Source organism: Moschus berezovskii, chromosome 4 (genome assembly GCF_049115385.1).
Source record: "Moschus berezovskii isolate FMDL1 chromosome 4, NW_MosBer_1.0, whole genome shotgun sequence".
NCBI lineage: Eukaryota > Metazoa > Chordata > Mammalia > Artiodactyla > Moschidae > Moschus > Moschus berezovskii.
Window position 1 is genome coordinate 31,482,654 of NC_142463.1, and position 17,469 is coordinate 31,500,122.

At 42.4% G+C, this 17,469-nt stretch overlaps 1 protein-coding gene across 1 annotated transcript in view; it reads right to left on the reverse strand.

Moving 5' to 3' along the window:
• PLPP3 (phospholipid phosphatase 3) overlaps positions 1 to 17,179 on the reverse strand; it is a 91,519-nt gene extending 74,340 nt beyond the window's left edge. Inside the window, exon 1 of the mRNA XM_055403978.2 lies at positions 16,497 to 17,179. Within this exon, the coding sequence (XP_055259953.2) occupies positions 16,497 to 16,635 (139 nt within the window). The 5' untranslated portion in view covers positions 16,636 to 17,179. The remainder of the gene's footprint in view (positions 1 to 16,496) is intronic.
• Between the last annotated feature and the right edge of the window lie 290 nt (positions 17,180 to 17,469).

Below are 17,469 nucleotides of genomic sequence, written 5' to 3' on the forward strand. Positions count from 1 at the left end.
GTTATCCAGCCCCTTGCATGACTGCCTGCAATGGAGATAGATGTTCTTTAGTTTATGCCCTTCCCACTTCCAGCCCAGAGGTTTTTCAGTCTAATCTCTATCTTCCAGGAATTTACAAAGAAACAAACAATAGTAAAATGGGTAAAATGCTTTAACACCCAAATAACACTTGAATACTTCACAAGGCCTGGTCATTTCACTTTAAAACTTTCTGGCTGGCTTGCTGGCTCTTCATATGCTTATTATTGAAAATAGCAGGCAGCGCAAATTTCAATGCCAGTCTTCACCATGGGAGGAAAGAGTCCACATAGGTGCTGGTTGGTTCTTATCCCAGACATTCCACCATTTTCTAGATACAGGATCCCCAACAAGCTCCTCGACCTTTCCCAAGGGCAACTGCCACATCTGTAAAATCAGTTACAGTAATATCTTCCCTTCACCGTTGTAGACTTTGATGAGATATGGGAATGTGCTCGACTACAGTGGAAGGGTTCAAAAATGTGCCTTTCCCAGCCTTTTTCATGTTGACATCTGGAAAATGACCTCCTCAGTAGGGTGGTTTGGGTATATTTTTCTGTGGGCTTTTCAGGGCTGGGGCGCTTAAGAGCTAGAATGAGAAAAATGAACTGAGGCAAGAAAGGATATTTACATTCAAATTATCTAATGCATACATTATCATTTGGTAGCACTATTCAGTGAAAGGTATTATTAATAATAAATGTTTGGATTTCACAGCTGATGCCAACACAACTACAAACAACCAATTTAAAGCAAAATTATAATTACAGGTTCTTCAACTCCATCAGTTGGACTTTGGAAAATTAAACCTAAAATCAAAGAGGGTTTATTTTCCCCAAGATTAAAAATTCTGTATTTTGAATGCTTTGACCCAAGAAGTATACTTTAATTTCCCAGTCAGCCCCAGAGAAGTCTGCATTCACACCATGCCTACAGTACAGACCATCCAAAGAGTGGGACCATCATCCCTCCTCTGTGTCATTGGAACCACTCTCTTTAAACAGATTTAAATGAGAAGCCTGCTAAACACAAAATTCCAGTACAGTAGCCTTCCTATTTTGGGGGGAGACTTCTGAGACCTCTGGGGCTTCCCTGGTGGCTCAGATGGTAAAGAATCTGCTTGCAATATGGGAGGCGTAGGTTCGATCCCTGGGTTGGGAAGACCCCCTGGAGAAGGGTATGGCAACCATGGATAGAGGAGCCTGGCGGGCTATAGTCCATAGCGTCACAAAGAGTCAGATATGACTGAAGACACTTAGCACATTCCAGTGGGTCCCTGAAATTGTGGACAGTACTGAATAATATAAGCACCAAGAATTTTCCTGTATGTACATACCTTGCTATGAGAAAGTTTAATTTATAAATTTTGCACAGGAAGAGATTAACAACAATAACAAATAATAAAATAGAACAATTATGATAATATACTACAATAAAAATTATGTTAATGTGGTCTCTCCCTTTTAAAATATCTGCTTGTGCAGTAGCCACCCTTTTTCTTGCAATGATGTAAGATGATACAATACCTACATGATAAGATAAAGTTCAACACCAGATTAAGCTACTATTGACCTTCTGATCAGGAGAAGGACCATCTGCATCGGGTGATTGTGGATCATCAAGACATAACAACATGGATGGCTGGAGGTCAGTAGCAGCCCATGTTGACAGCCGGGGATCCTGGCAAGAGATCTGATCACACTACTCAAACTGTGTGCGAGTTGAAACTTTTGAGTTATTTCTGGAATTTTCCATTTAATATTTTCAGACCAAGGGTAACTGAAAACATGGAAAAGGAAGCAGCACATTAAGGGAGGACTACTATAAATTGGTGACACCTTTGGAAATATTTTAAAATCTCAGCCTGCCAGAAGTTCCTCCCTTTGATAGCAATACAAGCGGCTGCTTCAAAAGAAGACACTAGGCATTTAATCAGTGTCCACTATCCACAGAGCTGCCTGTCCATTCTAGAATGTTCAACATTTTCACCACCAAAGAGCCCCTGCTGTTCTTCTATGACTCTCTATGACATCTTTATTTACCAGGTAAACTACATTTAAGTCATTTCTCTACTTCTGTTAATCAAAGCATGGGAAGTGCCAATCACATCTCCTAATGAGTGGAAATAACCAGCAAGACCAGAGTGATCTGCTGGGTGTCATTCCACACTCAAATCACAAGCATAGAAAGCCAATGCTCTGACCAGTCCAGGCAGAGGCTGATGCTCTCAGTTAACCTACGCAAGTTAATCATTGAAAAATGTACAGTACATGTTAGATATTTTTGAAGTTCTGAAAAGAGCACAAGATGACCTATGATTGCCCTAGTAGACCTTGACGGGTCCAGAGAACCCAGGGTAAGGATCACAAGACTAATTCATTTTGGACAAGTCTTCATGTGTTACTGACGTGAAAGTTGGCAGGGAACAGTGGGGAAAACTTGAGCTTCAGAAATAGAAGAACAAAAGCAGGAGAGCCTATTGTTTAGGAATGGCCTCATAAGACGGACTTCTCAGGTCTGACCCCAACTCAAACTCATCTGCTTGTAACTTTTGTTAAGTTATTTCTAATACCTCTGAACCTCAATTCTGTGAATGCAGATAACAGTAATAAAGACTTCATAAGCACATTGGGAGGATTAAATAAGAGAATGCCTGCACCCTGTGTAGCCCAGTGAGAGGTACATACTTGTATACTCAGTAAATGTTAGCAACTGTTTTTATTTAGTCAGGCTTGAGTCCAAACCCCAGGCCTAACACATATTAGTTGTGTGAACTTAGGCAAATCATTTACCCTCTCTGAGTTGCAAAACCAGTTATTGACATCTACCTTACTCTGTGATTGGAAAGATCAAGTGAAATATAATCTAAAGTTCCTAATATTCAAGGTTGAGTGCCTTTTCCTCACCCTCTTGAATTGTATGTTGTCTAATTTTTCATTAACATCCCCTGGAGAAAGGAAAGGCTACCCACTCCAGTACTCTGTCCTGGAGAATTCCATGGACTATGCAGTCCATGGAGTCGCAAAGAGTCAGACACGACTGAGCGACTTTCACATAGCTTAATCTGCACTGTAATTTTCAATTCCAACCAATTTCTGAAGATTTGTCCTTGTGTCTTATACTCTAATATCACCCAGTGTCTAGCACATAAATCTAAAAGATGGCCTGTAATTTTAGTTTCTTAGAGGCAATCATGTATACAGCTGTATCTCCAGTGGGGAAAGGATGGGAAAAAAAGAAATGAGTCTTATCAGGACCTACAGTTCTATTTCATGGTCTTAAAAATATCATAAAGCAAATCCAAGGAATATACAGATTTCACTATTTGTACTTTTAACTGATTTCAGGGTACTCTGAAGGTCCAAGGCTGCTTTTATTTTACCAAAGCAGGAATCTGCTTGTCACACTCTAGTTTCTGGAAGTATGTTACTCAGTGCGTGAATGAGTCTAGCTGACCACCCAGCTATTCCTCAAGCAGTTTTATTATTCTCCATGCACTCATCTTAAACCCAGTGACACTGCTAAACTGGTTGAAAACTTTCTTTGTGAAAAATTCTCTGACAAACAAAGCAACACTATAGTGTTTTCATAAATATGTTAATTCCAAAAGTTTTTAGTAAAATGTTTACATTTTTTCCATATATATCCTAATTAATTTTAAGACTCCTCTATTGATAAAATGGTGCAGCCACTATGGAAAATAGTTTGGCAGTTCCTCTGAAAGTTAAACATAGAGTTACCATATCATCCTGCATATCTATTCCCACGTAAATACACCCATGAGTATGGAAATTTTGTGTCTATACAAAAATCTGTATATGAGCATTTATAACAGCACTATTCATAATAGCCATAAAGGGTAAATAACCCAATGCTCTAGCAACCAATAGATGTATAAACCACATGTGGTATGTCCATGTAATGGAATATTACTTGGCAATAAAAGTAGACAAAGTACTGACACAAGCTGAACATACATGCTACTATATGGATGAACCTTGAAAATATTATGCTGCTGCTGCTGTTAAGTCACTTCAGTCGTGTCCAACTATGTGCAACCCCATAGACAGCAGCCCACCAGGCTCCCCCGTCCCTGGGATTCTCCAGGCAAGAATTTTGGAGTGGGTTGCCATTTCCTTCTCCAATGCATGAAAGTGAAAAGTGAAAGTGAAGTCGCTCAGTCGTATACTCTTCGCGACCCCGTGGACTGCAGCCCACCAGGGTCCTCCGTCCATGGGATTTTCCAGGCAAGAGTACTGGAGTGGGGTGCCATTGCCTTCTCCTATTATGCTGAGTGAAAGGCAAAGAAATAGAAAGTTGATCAGCAGTTGCTATGGGATGGAGAAGGAGGAAGGTAAATGTGGAGTGACAGCTAACAGGTACAGTTTTTGTTTCTTGTTGCGGTGATAAAAAAGATTTCTAAAATTTATTGTGGTGATGGTTGCTTAACTCTGTGAATATATACTAAAAGCCAGTGAATTGAACACTTTAAATGAATTAACGTTATGGTATACAAATTAGGTCTCAGTAAAATGTTTAAAAATACCATATAACCCATGGAAAACTGTTTCCCTAAACCAAGAGGATTTCTAATGGCCCATTTATTTTAAGGGGCATTTGAGAAATTTAAAGATTCCAGAGCAAATAAATAAATTAAATATATATATATAAAACTTATAGCCTCATCTTTTTAATAAGGCTATGAATATAAAGCAGCATTTATTAATCCTATTATAATACAGGCTTCATAAGTCTTCTACAAACACTGAATTTAAAGTGTTTGTGGAGGGAGAGGCATTACCATGGTTCAGAGGCTCCCAAGCAGGAGATCAGGAACCCCACCACTATCCTCCCATCCCCTCCACCTTACCCCTCCCCAATTTCCTTTAATCTCCTTCTTCACCCATCCTTCTCCTCTGTCCCCAGTAACTCAGATTCATCTGTCTCTCAATTGATCTCCCTCCTTGGCCTCTGGTTTCCCTCTCCTCAAATCCAAAGATCTCAAACAAAAATCAGAGTAGATTAACCCCCTCTTAAAAATTGTTCATGAATATGTTAATTCCAAAGGTTGCCTGTAAATCTTTTGCGATTTTTTCCCTTACACATTTTAACTAATCTTACAACACTTCTAAAATGATGCAGCTGCTATGGAAAAGCAGTTTGGCAGGTCCTTAAAAAGTTAAACATGGAGTTACCCTATGACCCAGATCCTAGGTATATACTGAATTTGGTTTCTATACGAAATATTCCACAATAAAAAGAAAAATGAAAACAAAAATTTGACTTCATTTGCTGGTCCTCCAAAATAAAGTTCAAGTCCTTTAGCAGCCTGCCATTTATAACTCTCCTTTTTAATGTGGCTCCTAACCATCTCTCCAGCCTCATCCCCAACATCTTCTATCCCCCAACAATGCAAATACACACCACTTACATTCCATCCTGCAAGCACTCACCCTTCTCAAACACGTTCCTGTTTCCAAGTCTCAGCATCTGTTGCTTCCCCTGCTAGTCTCTCCCACTGTATATGTGTTTAGTCACTCAGTTGTGTCCAATTCTGCGACCCCATGGACTGTAGCCCACCAGGCTCCTCTGTCCATGGGATTTTCCAGGCAAGAATACTGGAGTGGGTTGCCATTTCCTTCTCTACTCTGTATCCGTTCTGTTCCATCGCTCAGTCGTGTCCGACTCTATGCGACCCCGTGGACTGTAGCCTACCAGGCTTCTCCGTCCATGGGATTCTCCAGGCAAGAATACTGGAGTGGGTTACCGTTTCCTTCTCGAGGGGATCTTCCCGACCCAGGGATTGAACCTGGGTCTCCCGCATTGGAGGCAGACGCTTTAACCTCTGAGCCACCAGGGAAGCCCAATAATGTGGGCTACTATTTCTCTAGCAAGACCCAGCTCCATGCCCTCAGGCAAATTCATTGCTTTTCCTTGCGCAGCTATAGCCCCTCCCTTACCACTCCCAAGTCAGTGGCACTAAATGTGTGAAATTACAAAAAAGTCTGTACCCATTCCCAATCTGGGAATTTTTGAAGTGAAAGGAACCCTACCACCCGACCCAAACCGAGGGAAAGGAGGGACTGAGAGGGGTTACACATAGTGGATGCTCAGGAAACAACTGCAGAAGATAAGACATACTTGAAAGATAGGTATAAACATAAAAATTAAATAGGTTCTCTAGAAATTATACAGATTGATGCCACAAACCAATTTGGGGGCCAGATATAAAGAAACCATCAATGAGAACAGCTTCCTTCATGTTAATAATCATGTGTATTACGTGCTTTAAGGACACATAAACAGGAACCAAAGCATACTGCTTATTATGATGAGGCGCTTACACTTATTTGCATTTCTCTGAAAAACTCTCTAGGCATATAATTTTGTTAATTTGTGACAAACCTCAAAAACACACTTCCCACCAATACTCTGATTGCAATGTATAGTTTAAAAGCACACAGAAATCAGCAAGTTCCTTTCATAAGTTGCCAGTTGGATCTTATGTGTGTTGTTTGGTTCTGTTTGTTTTAAATTTTGGAATTTTAATGCAGATCATCATTTATAATTTAACTTGGACTTAAGGGAAGAATAGTTTCACAAGGATATCAGAGAAACTAACCTAGCCTTCTTTTGAATGTGGGGACCACCAACTCATGCATGACCTTGAGGAAATTATTTCATCTGAGACTCAGTTTCCTACTCAGTCAAAAGCAAACACTTTGAAAACATTGGCTTCTCTTTCTCCTTTCCTGAGACACATCATTTGAAAAGACGGTGCCTGTTCAAGTTCAAATCAGTCAGCAGTGATCTTTGGTAATAAGCACTTTCTAGAACAAGGGCTGGAGAAGGCAATGGCACCCCACTCCAGTACTCTTGCCTAGAAAATCCCATGGATGGAGGAGCCCGGTAGGCTGCAGTCCATGGGGTCGCAAAGAGTCGGACACGACTGAGCGACTTCACTTTCACTTTTCACTTTCATGCACTGGAGAAGGAAATGGCAACCCACTCCAGTGTTCTTGCCTGGAGAATCCCAGGGAAAGGGAGCCTGGTGGGCTGCCATCTATGGGGTCACACAGTCGGACACGACTGAAGCAACTTAGCAGCAGCAGCAGCAGAACAAGGGCCAGTTTGAAGAAAAGTGATATATGAAAAAACATTTCCTAGTCCTTCAAATCTGCACCACGTGTCCCTAGCCTCACTCAATTACCATCCTCTGATCTGGATTAAAAGTTAAACCTGTTTGTCTTGTTCCTCTTTTAATGGACCCAGGCAAGAGAAAAAGGAGAATAGAGCTCTCTGGAGAACCACCTCAGATATGATACCAAGTTTCAAACTGACAAGGACACACCAGAAAAGCAAAATGGTAAAAAGGCACTGGTTCCAGGCCCTGCTTCTTTGTCACTGGACAACTCCTAACCAGTCCAAGCCTCCAAGTCTTTCTATGTGAAGAGCACTGACCAGGACATGGTGACAATGACAGCAGCAGCTGGTGAATGCCCAGCGCCGTGCACTATACCAGGCATCACCCCGCAGGTCCACAATGCATACTACCCCATTTCACAGGCGAGGAAGCAGAGACCTCAGAGACAGTCACAACTTGCCCAAGGGTGTACAGCTAACAACCATAAGCAAACTCCCTACTGTCTGTCTCCAAAGTCTGTGCTTCCTTTTCAGATCTCCTATCTGTCCCTATTTGTTCAAAGAGGCCTATTTTTCTGACTGAGATAGAAAAATGATCTCAGTATTGTTGATAATGAAATCCTCAAGGTACTTGCAAATTCTAAAGTGTCCACAAATCTAGGCACTGAAAAATTGCTCTGATGTAATTTTCTTTATGTCCACAGAGAGGCTTGTCAGCACACGCCAAGCTGTTCCACAGCTATCTCTAAATAACTCTGTCTCTATATAACCCCTTTACTGTCCAATATGAACCTTGCATTAAGACTCATATTTGTGTCCTATATTGGAACTTCCCTAGTGGTCCAGTGGTTAAGATTTTGCCTCCCAATGCAGAGGGTACAGGTTCAATCCTTGGTTGGGGAGATAAGATCGCACATGCCTTCCGATCGAAGAACTAAGATATAAAACAGAAGCAATATTGGGCCTGGAGAACACATTTGTACATATGTGGACCCAATAAAATGGACATAAATGAAATGGAATGGAATAGAAAGAGGGAGCCTTCATTGCATAAACTGCATTGGAAAGTGGGCAGCAAGGTAAGCTGACAAGAGTTCTGGAAAATTTAGTGACTCCTTACTAGCTGGGTGCTCTTGTTCAAGTTACTTAACTTCTCTGAACTGCAGTTTCCTCCTCCCTAAACAGATCTAATATCTATAGCACATGGTTGGCATGAACAATAAATATAATCACTATATCACAGTCATTCCCTTCCTCAAGAGACATGGAAGGTGCCCTGGATGACAAGCATTTCAATTGTTTTCAAACATGGCTGCTCTTTTTAGTTAGATTTTTTTCCCCTGGGCTTTCAAAAGACACATATAAGAGTTGACCCTAAAACAGGCCCTTTGTCCAAACTTCCTGCCAGCCTTCCTCAGGTGTATCTGCCTTTCCCATCATGTGATATGGCCATGTCACTACCAGAGGAGAAGAAAGTAACCATCAAAGGCTCTTGAGATTCCCACACACTGACTTTCCCCAAACCTGCCACTGCTGTCCCTCTGGCTAATGGAAAACATTTGTATTCCCTGTCTGGCTTTTTCTTAGATTCTCTTCACAATTGTTTCCCCTAATATATTTCAGGCAACTTTGCAACCAAAACATGAAAGAAGATTTCATAGCACCCCTGAGGAGTAAGAACAGTGGGAAGGAAAGGAAAATTCTATTACTATGAATAATAATAGCCACATACTACCCAATAATGATTTAGTGCTTAGTTTCAGATTTATGATATCATCTAAGCTGCACCATACACGAGTGTCATGAGGTTTGCTTTTGTATTTTACAGATGAGGAAACTGAGGCCTGAAAGATTAAACAGTTTTTGTCCAAGTCACATGTGTAGATGACATTCTATCAGGATTTGAACCCAGCTCTGGGTGAATCCAAAGCTTGTGCTGTTTCTCCAATACTCTGCCAACCTAACATTAATTTTTTTAAAGGCTCTCTTTAGAAATCTAATTCATTCATTTTACTTTTTACTCACACACAAAAAAACTTTAATATCTCAAAAGAAAATATTTATAGAGTTTACACTTCATTTATCCAAAGTGGTTACTTGGCCTTCAATAAGTACACTACAGAGAACTCAGTTTAAAAATAAATACAAATCCCAGATTCTCAGCAATTAGGAGACACCACCAAGCCCTGGATGGGGAAGATTGCCTGGAGTAGGAAATGACAACCCACTCCAGTATTCTTGCTGGAGAATCCCATGGACAGAGGAACCTGGTGGGCTACAGTCCATAGCGTTGCATAGAGTTGGACACTTTCACATTCACCAAGTCCTTGCACTAAAAATCATAGGAAACTTTCAGGCAAGCACCCAGTGGTAATTTTTCCTTTTGAAAGAATTCTAACAATCTTGAATATCTTTTTCTTAATTTTACTGGAGCATAGTTGATTCACAATATTGTGCTAGTTTCAGGTGCACAGCAAAGTGATTCAGTTATACGTATACACATACTCATTTTTTAGATTCTTTTTTTATATAGGTTATCAGAATATTCAGTATAGTAGGTGTGCTGTATAGTAGGTCCTTGTTGGTTATCTATCTTATATATTATAGTGTCTGTATAGGTTCATCCCAAGCTCCTGATTTGTCCTGCCTTCTGCTGCCCGGACGTTTCCCCTATGGGACCCATAAGTTTGTTTTCAACATCTGCAAATCTGTTTCTGTTTTGTCAAGAAGTTCATTTGTATCATTTTTTAAGTTAGATTCCATATATGAGAGATATCATATATTATTTGTCTTTGACTCACTTCACTTAGTATGGTCATCTCTAGGTGTCTTAGACATTTTTATTGGAAAAGACATTTTTATTGGCCATAAACAGAAAAAAAAAAAATACAGACAACCTAACAATTTAAAAATTGTCAGAACATTTAATCCTTCTCTATAAACCAATAGCTTTTTCTCAATTGCCATTAAGACCCTAGCTATTAAACAACACAGTGATTCTCAAATTTAGCCTGATAAGAATCACTAGAAGATTTTATGAAACACAGAATCCTAGGCCATGGTCCAGAGCATACTGAATTTGAATCTTCTGGAAAGAAACCTGAGAATCTGTATTTCACACCAGACAGGTGTCCTTATTAGCTGAGTCTATGAAGTACTGATATAGCAGGAATCCTGAAAGTTATCACTCCCCAAATAATGTGTACCATGTTGAACTGACACCCAGGGTAGCAAGTCTCCATTAATAAAACTTTTTAAACTGGGAATTAGCCCCAGGGGGCTGGCATTATTAACATCATGCTATGCACAACAGGGCTTGCCAGCCCAAACAACTGCACAGGAAGTGGAAAAGAAAGAATCTCAAATTAACAGGAAATCAATAGCGCTAAAAGTGGAAGACGCCACCAACTCCGACTTTAACAGTCTCCCACAAAGGCAGCTATTACCCTATGGTATATATCAAGTACAAGAGAAAGGGATGAAAGAGCTAAGAGAAAAAAAAAAAAAAAACTAGCCAATCCAGACAATGAAAAAATAAACGTTTTCAACTGTCCTGGAAGAGTCAGCAGGGCTTACCTATGAAATGGAGGCTCCCTTCTCATTTCAATCAGTGCAGGATGCTTCTTGGCTGGAAGGTTCACTAGTCATTAAGTGAAAATCTATTTCTAAATTCTTTGGTTCATGTGGTAGATTAAGTTATCAAAGTCTGCTGCATTATTAAAAACACATACTTAGTGACTGTAATAGCAGAGTTAAAAAAAAAAAACGTAGAAGGGAAAAACCTGTTGGGCTTGCTTCCTTGTTCGCTTGTAATTCCTATAAATTTTAGGAAGTAGGTGAAAGGACACATCTGGCCAGGAAAAAATCTAGCCAGTTTCTCAGCATATTGGATGAACTCTAAGAAAAGACAATGCTCTTTATCCCTCCAGAATGAACCCCAATTCAAGCTAATTGTCAGCAATACTTTGATACAAAAACATAAAAATTCAACTGTTGATAAATAATCTATGAGAAGCAATTTCTGGGTTTCTACCCCAGTTATCTATCAGCACAGATTCATAAAATCACTAGTGTTAGAAGGGGTCTGAGAGATGATCTAATCCCTTTCCCTTGTGATCATAATCAAGAAATCAGGCCCACAAAAGTCAAGGGAATGTTCTCAAAGTCACACAGCGACACGGCGGTACAAGACCAGAGCTCCTATTCCTAGGCCCTTATTCTTGTGACTTCCTGAGCTAATATACAACCAAGAGCTAAGCAGAGGACAAGTATCAGGTACCAGGTAGACATTCAATAAATCCAAGTGTCATTCCTCTCTATTAGAAATCGGTCCTGGAGTGTCACAAGGCAGCTTTTGACATTAGACATCATCCTGCCCAACCAGTCATTTCACTGTTGGAAAAAACTGAGACCCATTAAAAACTAACTTGCCACAACCACACAACTAGCTGCTGGCACTGGCCACCCTGGAACCTGAACTTCTGGCTCCAAGTCTCCCATCCTCTTCAATACATCACATTGCCTCCCTCTCACTATTAAAAGTGAAGAGTTTAATAATAATACACGATAATTTTATTTATCCCATAGACTGAACCAGTTCTAGAATTTTATTTCAGCCATTTAACTGCAAATCAAGAAGTGTCCAAAAACATTCTGGAACCACTAAGTTACTAGCACAGTTGCTGACTATCCAAATTCTCTATTTTTATCCATTTGAGTTTCTTTCTCTTTGCCTCACTAACCGTGTTTCCTAGTAAGGAATGGCAAAGGAGCCAAGCCTTTCAAACCAAACCTGCCTGAGCACCTGCTCCTTCAAAGATCTCCCACCCCCACCATAAATCCAGTTACCCCACCTTCTAGTATCAAAAGTCAAAGGAGGAAGAGTCTTCATACCTGCTCCTTCAAAGATCTCCCACCGCCACCATAAACTCAGTTACCCCATCTTCTAGTATCAAAAGTCAAAGGAGGAACAGTCTTCACACCTACTCCTTCAAAGATCTCCTACCCCCACCATAAATCCAGTTACCCCACCTTCTAGTATCAAAAGTCAAAGGAGGAACAGTCTTCAAACTACCACATAACTGCACTCATTTCACATGCTAACAAAGTAATGCTCAAAATTCTGAACAAAGAACCTTCTCTAAAGCATGATCAGAATATACTGTGAAGATGTGATGGCTCAAAATATTGCTAAATTTTAGGGGTTACCTTTTCAGCTAAAGTTTAGATCAACAATGAATGAAAATCATCTGTCTTCAAACTACTAGACCAGTGTGAACTTCTTTTGGACGTGGATGCTTTGTGGTCTTTGCTATAACATTGTTATTGAGTTTTTGTTTCATAGTCTTATCTACCTACGATTCTGAGAACAGCATATAAAAATAGCCACAAAAACTTCATATAGGTGTCTGGGTTATGAATCCTTTGCATTTGCCCAAATATTGAGAGATGACAAATAATTTTCACATCCAATATTTCCTCTGATGCTCATGGCAACGTAATGGAGCAGCTACTCTGATCACCATCTCACAGATGGGCTCACTGACCTCAGAGGATGAAGGACCTTGAACAGAGCCCTTGACAAAAAGCTAGACCTGTCTAACTCTGCCCACCTATCAAAATTCATGGGCTGGGAGGAGGCAGTCAGTAAATTCCGGGGAGAAAGACAGGGAAGAGATGAGATGAAGCAGAGAAGCTCAACATAGATTTACCAAATTAGCACATTTGCACTACAGTTATGCAATGCTGTTTGTGCTTTCTTTGGAACCACTGTCTCATAGGGTAAAAAAGCACCTTTAAAATTTGGGAATTACTCAGTGTTAGAACAGCCCCAAATCAAAGCAATGCCTTAGGGCAATGAGACCATATCATTGACCAGAACTGAACCACCTTTATCCATCTATTTCATTGCTAATAATTAGTTGGAAAATGTGGAGGGGCAGTGTGTGTGTGTGTTACTTGCTCAGTGTGTTCAACTTTTTGCAACCCCATAGACTGTAGCTCACCAAGCTCCTTCTGTCCATGAGATTTCCCACTCAAGAATACTGGAGTGGATTGATATTTTCTTCTCCAGGGGATCTTCCCAACCCAGGGATCGAACCCTAGTCTCCTGCATTGCAGGCAGATTCTTTACCATCTGAACCACCAGAGAAATCCTGGCTTTCTGCCAACAGAGCCTTAAAATTTTTCTAATAATCTGAGTTTTAGGAGTCTTCTGATGAGGAAGGGGGATGGACTCCAGTCATGCCCGCTGAAGATTAGGGATCAATTCAAATTGACTTGTGTGAATCTCAGTTTTCTCATCTATAAAACGGAGATAGTCTCTTCATCAGTTGGAGTGAAAAGTACATAAACTAATTTACTTGACAAAGCATCTCACAGAGCTTAGATAGAAAAGATACTCCTTCCTCCTTGCATGGGAATTGTCTTTGTTGCTCTCTTGTAACCTGGTACAGCAAAAGCATTGCATTAAAAAACAGAAGGCCATCCATGTTATGCAACCGAAAGGAAAACAAAATCAATTTCAGAAAAACTACTATGCAAAGATTCATAACCATATTTATAAGCAATAATTGGCAAAGATAGCTATTTTCTGAGATATAAATTCCCACAGGTGATTCTTTGACACCAGATTCCTTTCTCCCTCAAAGGCGAGTGGACTTTTATTGTTTCACCAAGAATTTTGCATTCCAAAAAGGTTAACAACACGTATATTGCACATTGCCTCTTATTTTTTTCCAGACACAAGGAGAGGTATCTTGGTGTATATTCCTGTGAGAGAATAAACAGAAAACTGTGTCTCCCTTTTTCATATATTAGGGCTTTGTAATCCAGACCACATGATCAATAGACTACATAAAAATTAAATCATGACTGACAGTCCCAGGCAAACAGCGAACGAAGTAGAAACAAATTTTTGGGACTGTGATTTGTAGAATATTAAAATCACATGTTGTGTTAATAATTTTCTTTTGGAAGTCAAAGGGAATTCTCCTACATAAATTTCTCAAGTAAATGTTTACCTTGCAGTGTTTCCTATTAAAGGAGGTCGAGAGGCATCAAATTAGTGATATTGTGATTTGGCCTATGCACAGGGGAGACACTTTTTAAATGACTTGGTTGACATGATGTTAATGGCAAGACATATACCCTTAAAACAGATAGCTGTGTGATTCTTATGGTAAAATAAAAGATCCTATTATCTTATAAACATTTTTTACAGTAAACAAAACCATTAGATGGAACAGGCAAAGACTGAATAAACTTAACAGCTAGGTATAGAATATTAGCTTTGGAACGGACACAGGGAGATTCGGGGCAGATGAAGAGCTGAAATGCACAAATGTACACCTTACTCACACCTTCAATGCACAACAGTATCTTGGGATTTGTGTGTCCCTGGTTAAACTACAGCTGATAGGTGTGTCTTTCTGCAAATTCCTTCACACTTTTTCCTTTGATAAGACACACTATCTCTTGGAATTGCCTTCTGAAATCAGAGTGGAAAGCAGAGGGAAGGGTAACAAAACTGTCTGAGCTCTGCTTCCCTAACCACCAAGTAGGAGATAGGAGGGTACATGGCAACAGTCTAGAAACAGTTAACCCTTCCACCAACAAAACGCACCAGTAAAGATGGGAAACCCCAGATAAGTTTACAGCAAACAGCTTCAGTGTGTTTCTGGGTTCCTGGTACTCCTCCAGGGCCAGGGAGGATCTCTTAAAAATTCAAGTTTGGCAAAGAGACTTTCAGCACTAATCTCCCCACTGCACATAAGTGGATTGCCTTCAGGAAGGTGGGCCCCCCAGTGACAATTCCTTTACATAACATCTTAATGCTGAATTTACATGAAGAGGTGAGATCGGGATTTGCCACCTGAACTACAGGCGTCTTTCTTCCCTTCCACAGAGCACAGCTGACCTTCAGCTGTCTCCCTGTATCTAAAGGAGGCCATTATTCTACTTACACTCCAAGAGTCTCTTCTTTCTTTGACTCTGAAAATTCACTGGGCACAGTCAAGCCAAGGACAGATGGACCTCAGTAAGGACCCTGCTACAGAGTCACGAACAGCGGGACCTGGGACTCCAGCCCAAGAAGTCTCTGGTTTGCACACTCTGCGTGCACAAATCCAATTCAAAGGGGACTTGAACCTCCTGTGCAGGAGTTCTATTTTAAGGGAATGAAATTGGGAACACAGATGTTTCTTCAGTTAGCAGAGTTGGCAGAACAGCCCCTGGACCAAATCCGAGTTCTTAATGCAGGAAGGGGCCTCAGAGAGCAACTAGTTCAACCCACTCACTCAACTGATAAGGAAACTGAGGCCAGAGAGGCAGTTAGGTGGCACACTCAGCAAGTGGCAGAGTGGCCCTGTTCTGATCACAAGTTCTACATGCTTTCCATTTCACCATGATTCGCTTTAAAAAAAAAAAAAAATCTAAGTTGACTTCAACCTTGGAAGTCCTGTAGATTCCTGTCAATAGCCACCCCTGGCCTGGGGGCAGTTCATAAATCCTCCTGACCCTCCCACCCAACTCCCTATACTCCTTCTAGCTGTGACTTCCAAATAGTTTGGAAAACAGAAGCAAGCTACTGCCTCAACTTTTCGGGACTACAATTAATCTTGGTCCCAATGCAGGACTGTGGCTAGTTTTCCCAGTGCCTCGGTTTCCTCACTGGTGAAATGGACCTCCTCGCTCGTACTGCACCGAGTCACGGAGAGGGCCAGTCAAAACTGTCACCTGGTACACAGTAGGCGCTTTAAAAGTGACTGCTGGGTCGGCACCACGCATCAAGCCCCTCGAGAGCACCCTCCTAACCCCTGAGGGGCATTCAGGAGAGCAGCAAGTGAAAAGGCCAGGGCAGTCTCAGCGGAAGGGCTGGATGTTTACATTCGGCCGGGAGAAGGCAGAGCTCTCCAGCCGGGAGCCCGGCGCTCCAGGAAATCCATCTTTCTTGGATGGATGTCCAACCAGCTCTACGCCGGCTCCGGGTCCCGGTTCCATCAACTTCCCCTTCCCTAACGGGACGAGCCCACTCTTTTCGTGGGATTCTGCCCGGGCTTCCAACTGCAGCTCGGCTTTTAGGATTCGGTGTCCAAGCGGCCCGCGAAAGCCTACAACGCTCCCGACACTCCTCTACAGGCCGGGAAGGCGGCGGGAACCGAGAGGGCGGGGACCCCGGGGCCGAGAGCCGCGCGAAGGCTCCCCGAGAAGCCTGCAGGGGCCCCCGAGGCGGACTGCGCGGCGCGGCCGGGAGACGCCGCCCCGCGCGCAGCCCGAGTCGGGCTGGGACGCGCGCCGGGCGCCGAGGGCCCGCGGGACAGTGGGGCAGGGCTCACCCATGAAGAGGCAGAAGAGGTCCAGGCAGATGAGCAGCACCCGCTTGCTGCCGCCCTTCCTCGGGTTGTTGTTGAGCGCCGGGCTGCCGCCGTTCTTGCTCTCCGCGACGATCGCCTTGTCGTACTTGTAGTTTTGCATGGCGCTGGTCAAGACGCCCGGCGACAGCAACCACACAACCAGACGCCCGGGTCGCCTCCCGGCCGAGGCTGCTCGGGGTGCGGCGGGAGAGTGCGGCCCCGCTGCCCGCTTCCAAAGGCAGGCGGTGGTGCTTTCTGCTCCCCCTGGGGCTCCTCTGCTTTTCCTGTCTCAACCCCGAATCGTTCGAAAGTCCAGGGTGAAAAGAGCCAACTTCTCGAGGGGAAAGTTCTGCAGCGCTGCGCTGCTTGCAACGCGCGGAGCTGGCGTGTCTGTGCGCAAAGCCGCGAGTGGGCAGCCCGGGCGCTCGGCCACCTTCCTCCGCGCCTGGTTGCTTAATGAATGGGAGCTGCGCGGAGCGGAGCTGAGCGGAGCCCAGCCACCCCCGAGCGCTGCCGCGACTCCAACTTTCCTCCTCCTCTTTCTGCTGCTGCTGCTGCCGCCGCGGCTGCCGCTGTGATCACCAGGGTTTGTTTTCAGCACTTTTATTGCACGAGGTCCTTTTAAAAAAGAGAGAGGGAAAGAGAGGGACCTCCTTACTTGGCTCAGAAGGGATTCTGAAAGCACAGCCCCTTCCTTAAGCAGCCTAAGACGTAGGATAATTAAGGCCACATTTTCCCCCACCCCCTTCCAAAAAAAAAAAAAAAAAATCCTAAAAGGAAAAGTTACTCTCAAACCAGAGAATCCGGGAGCCCCTAGCGTTCAGAAACACTGAACTGTCACAAAAGGCGGGGGGATAAAAAGTATAAAGAGAAACATTTTCTTGCTGGCCTTAGGTCAGGCAAAAGTTTAGGCTGTACAGCTCAAAAGCGTTTCTTCTCCATGACACGTTTGGGG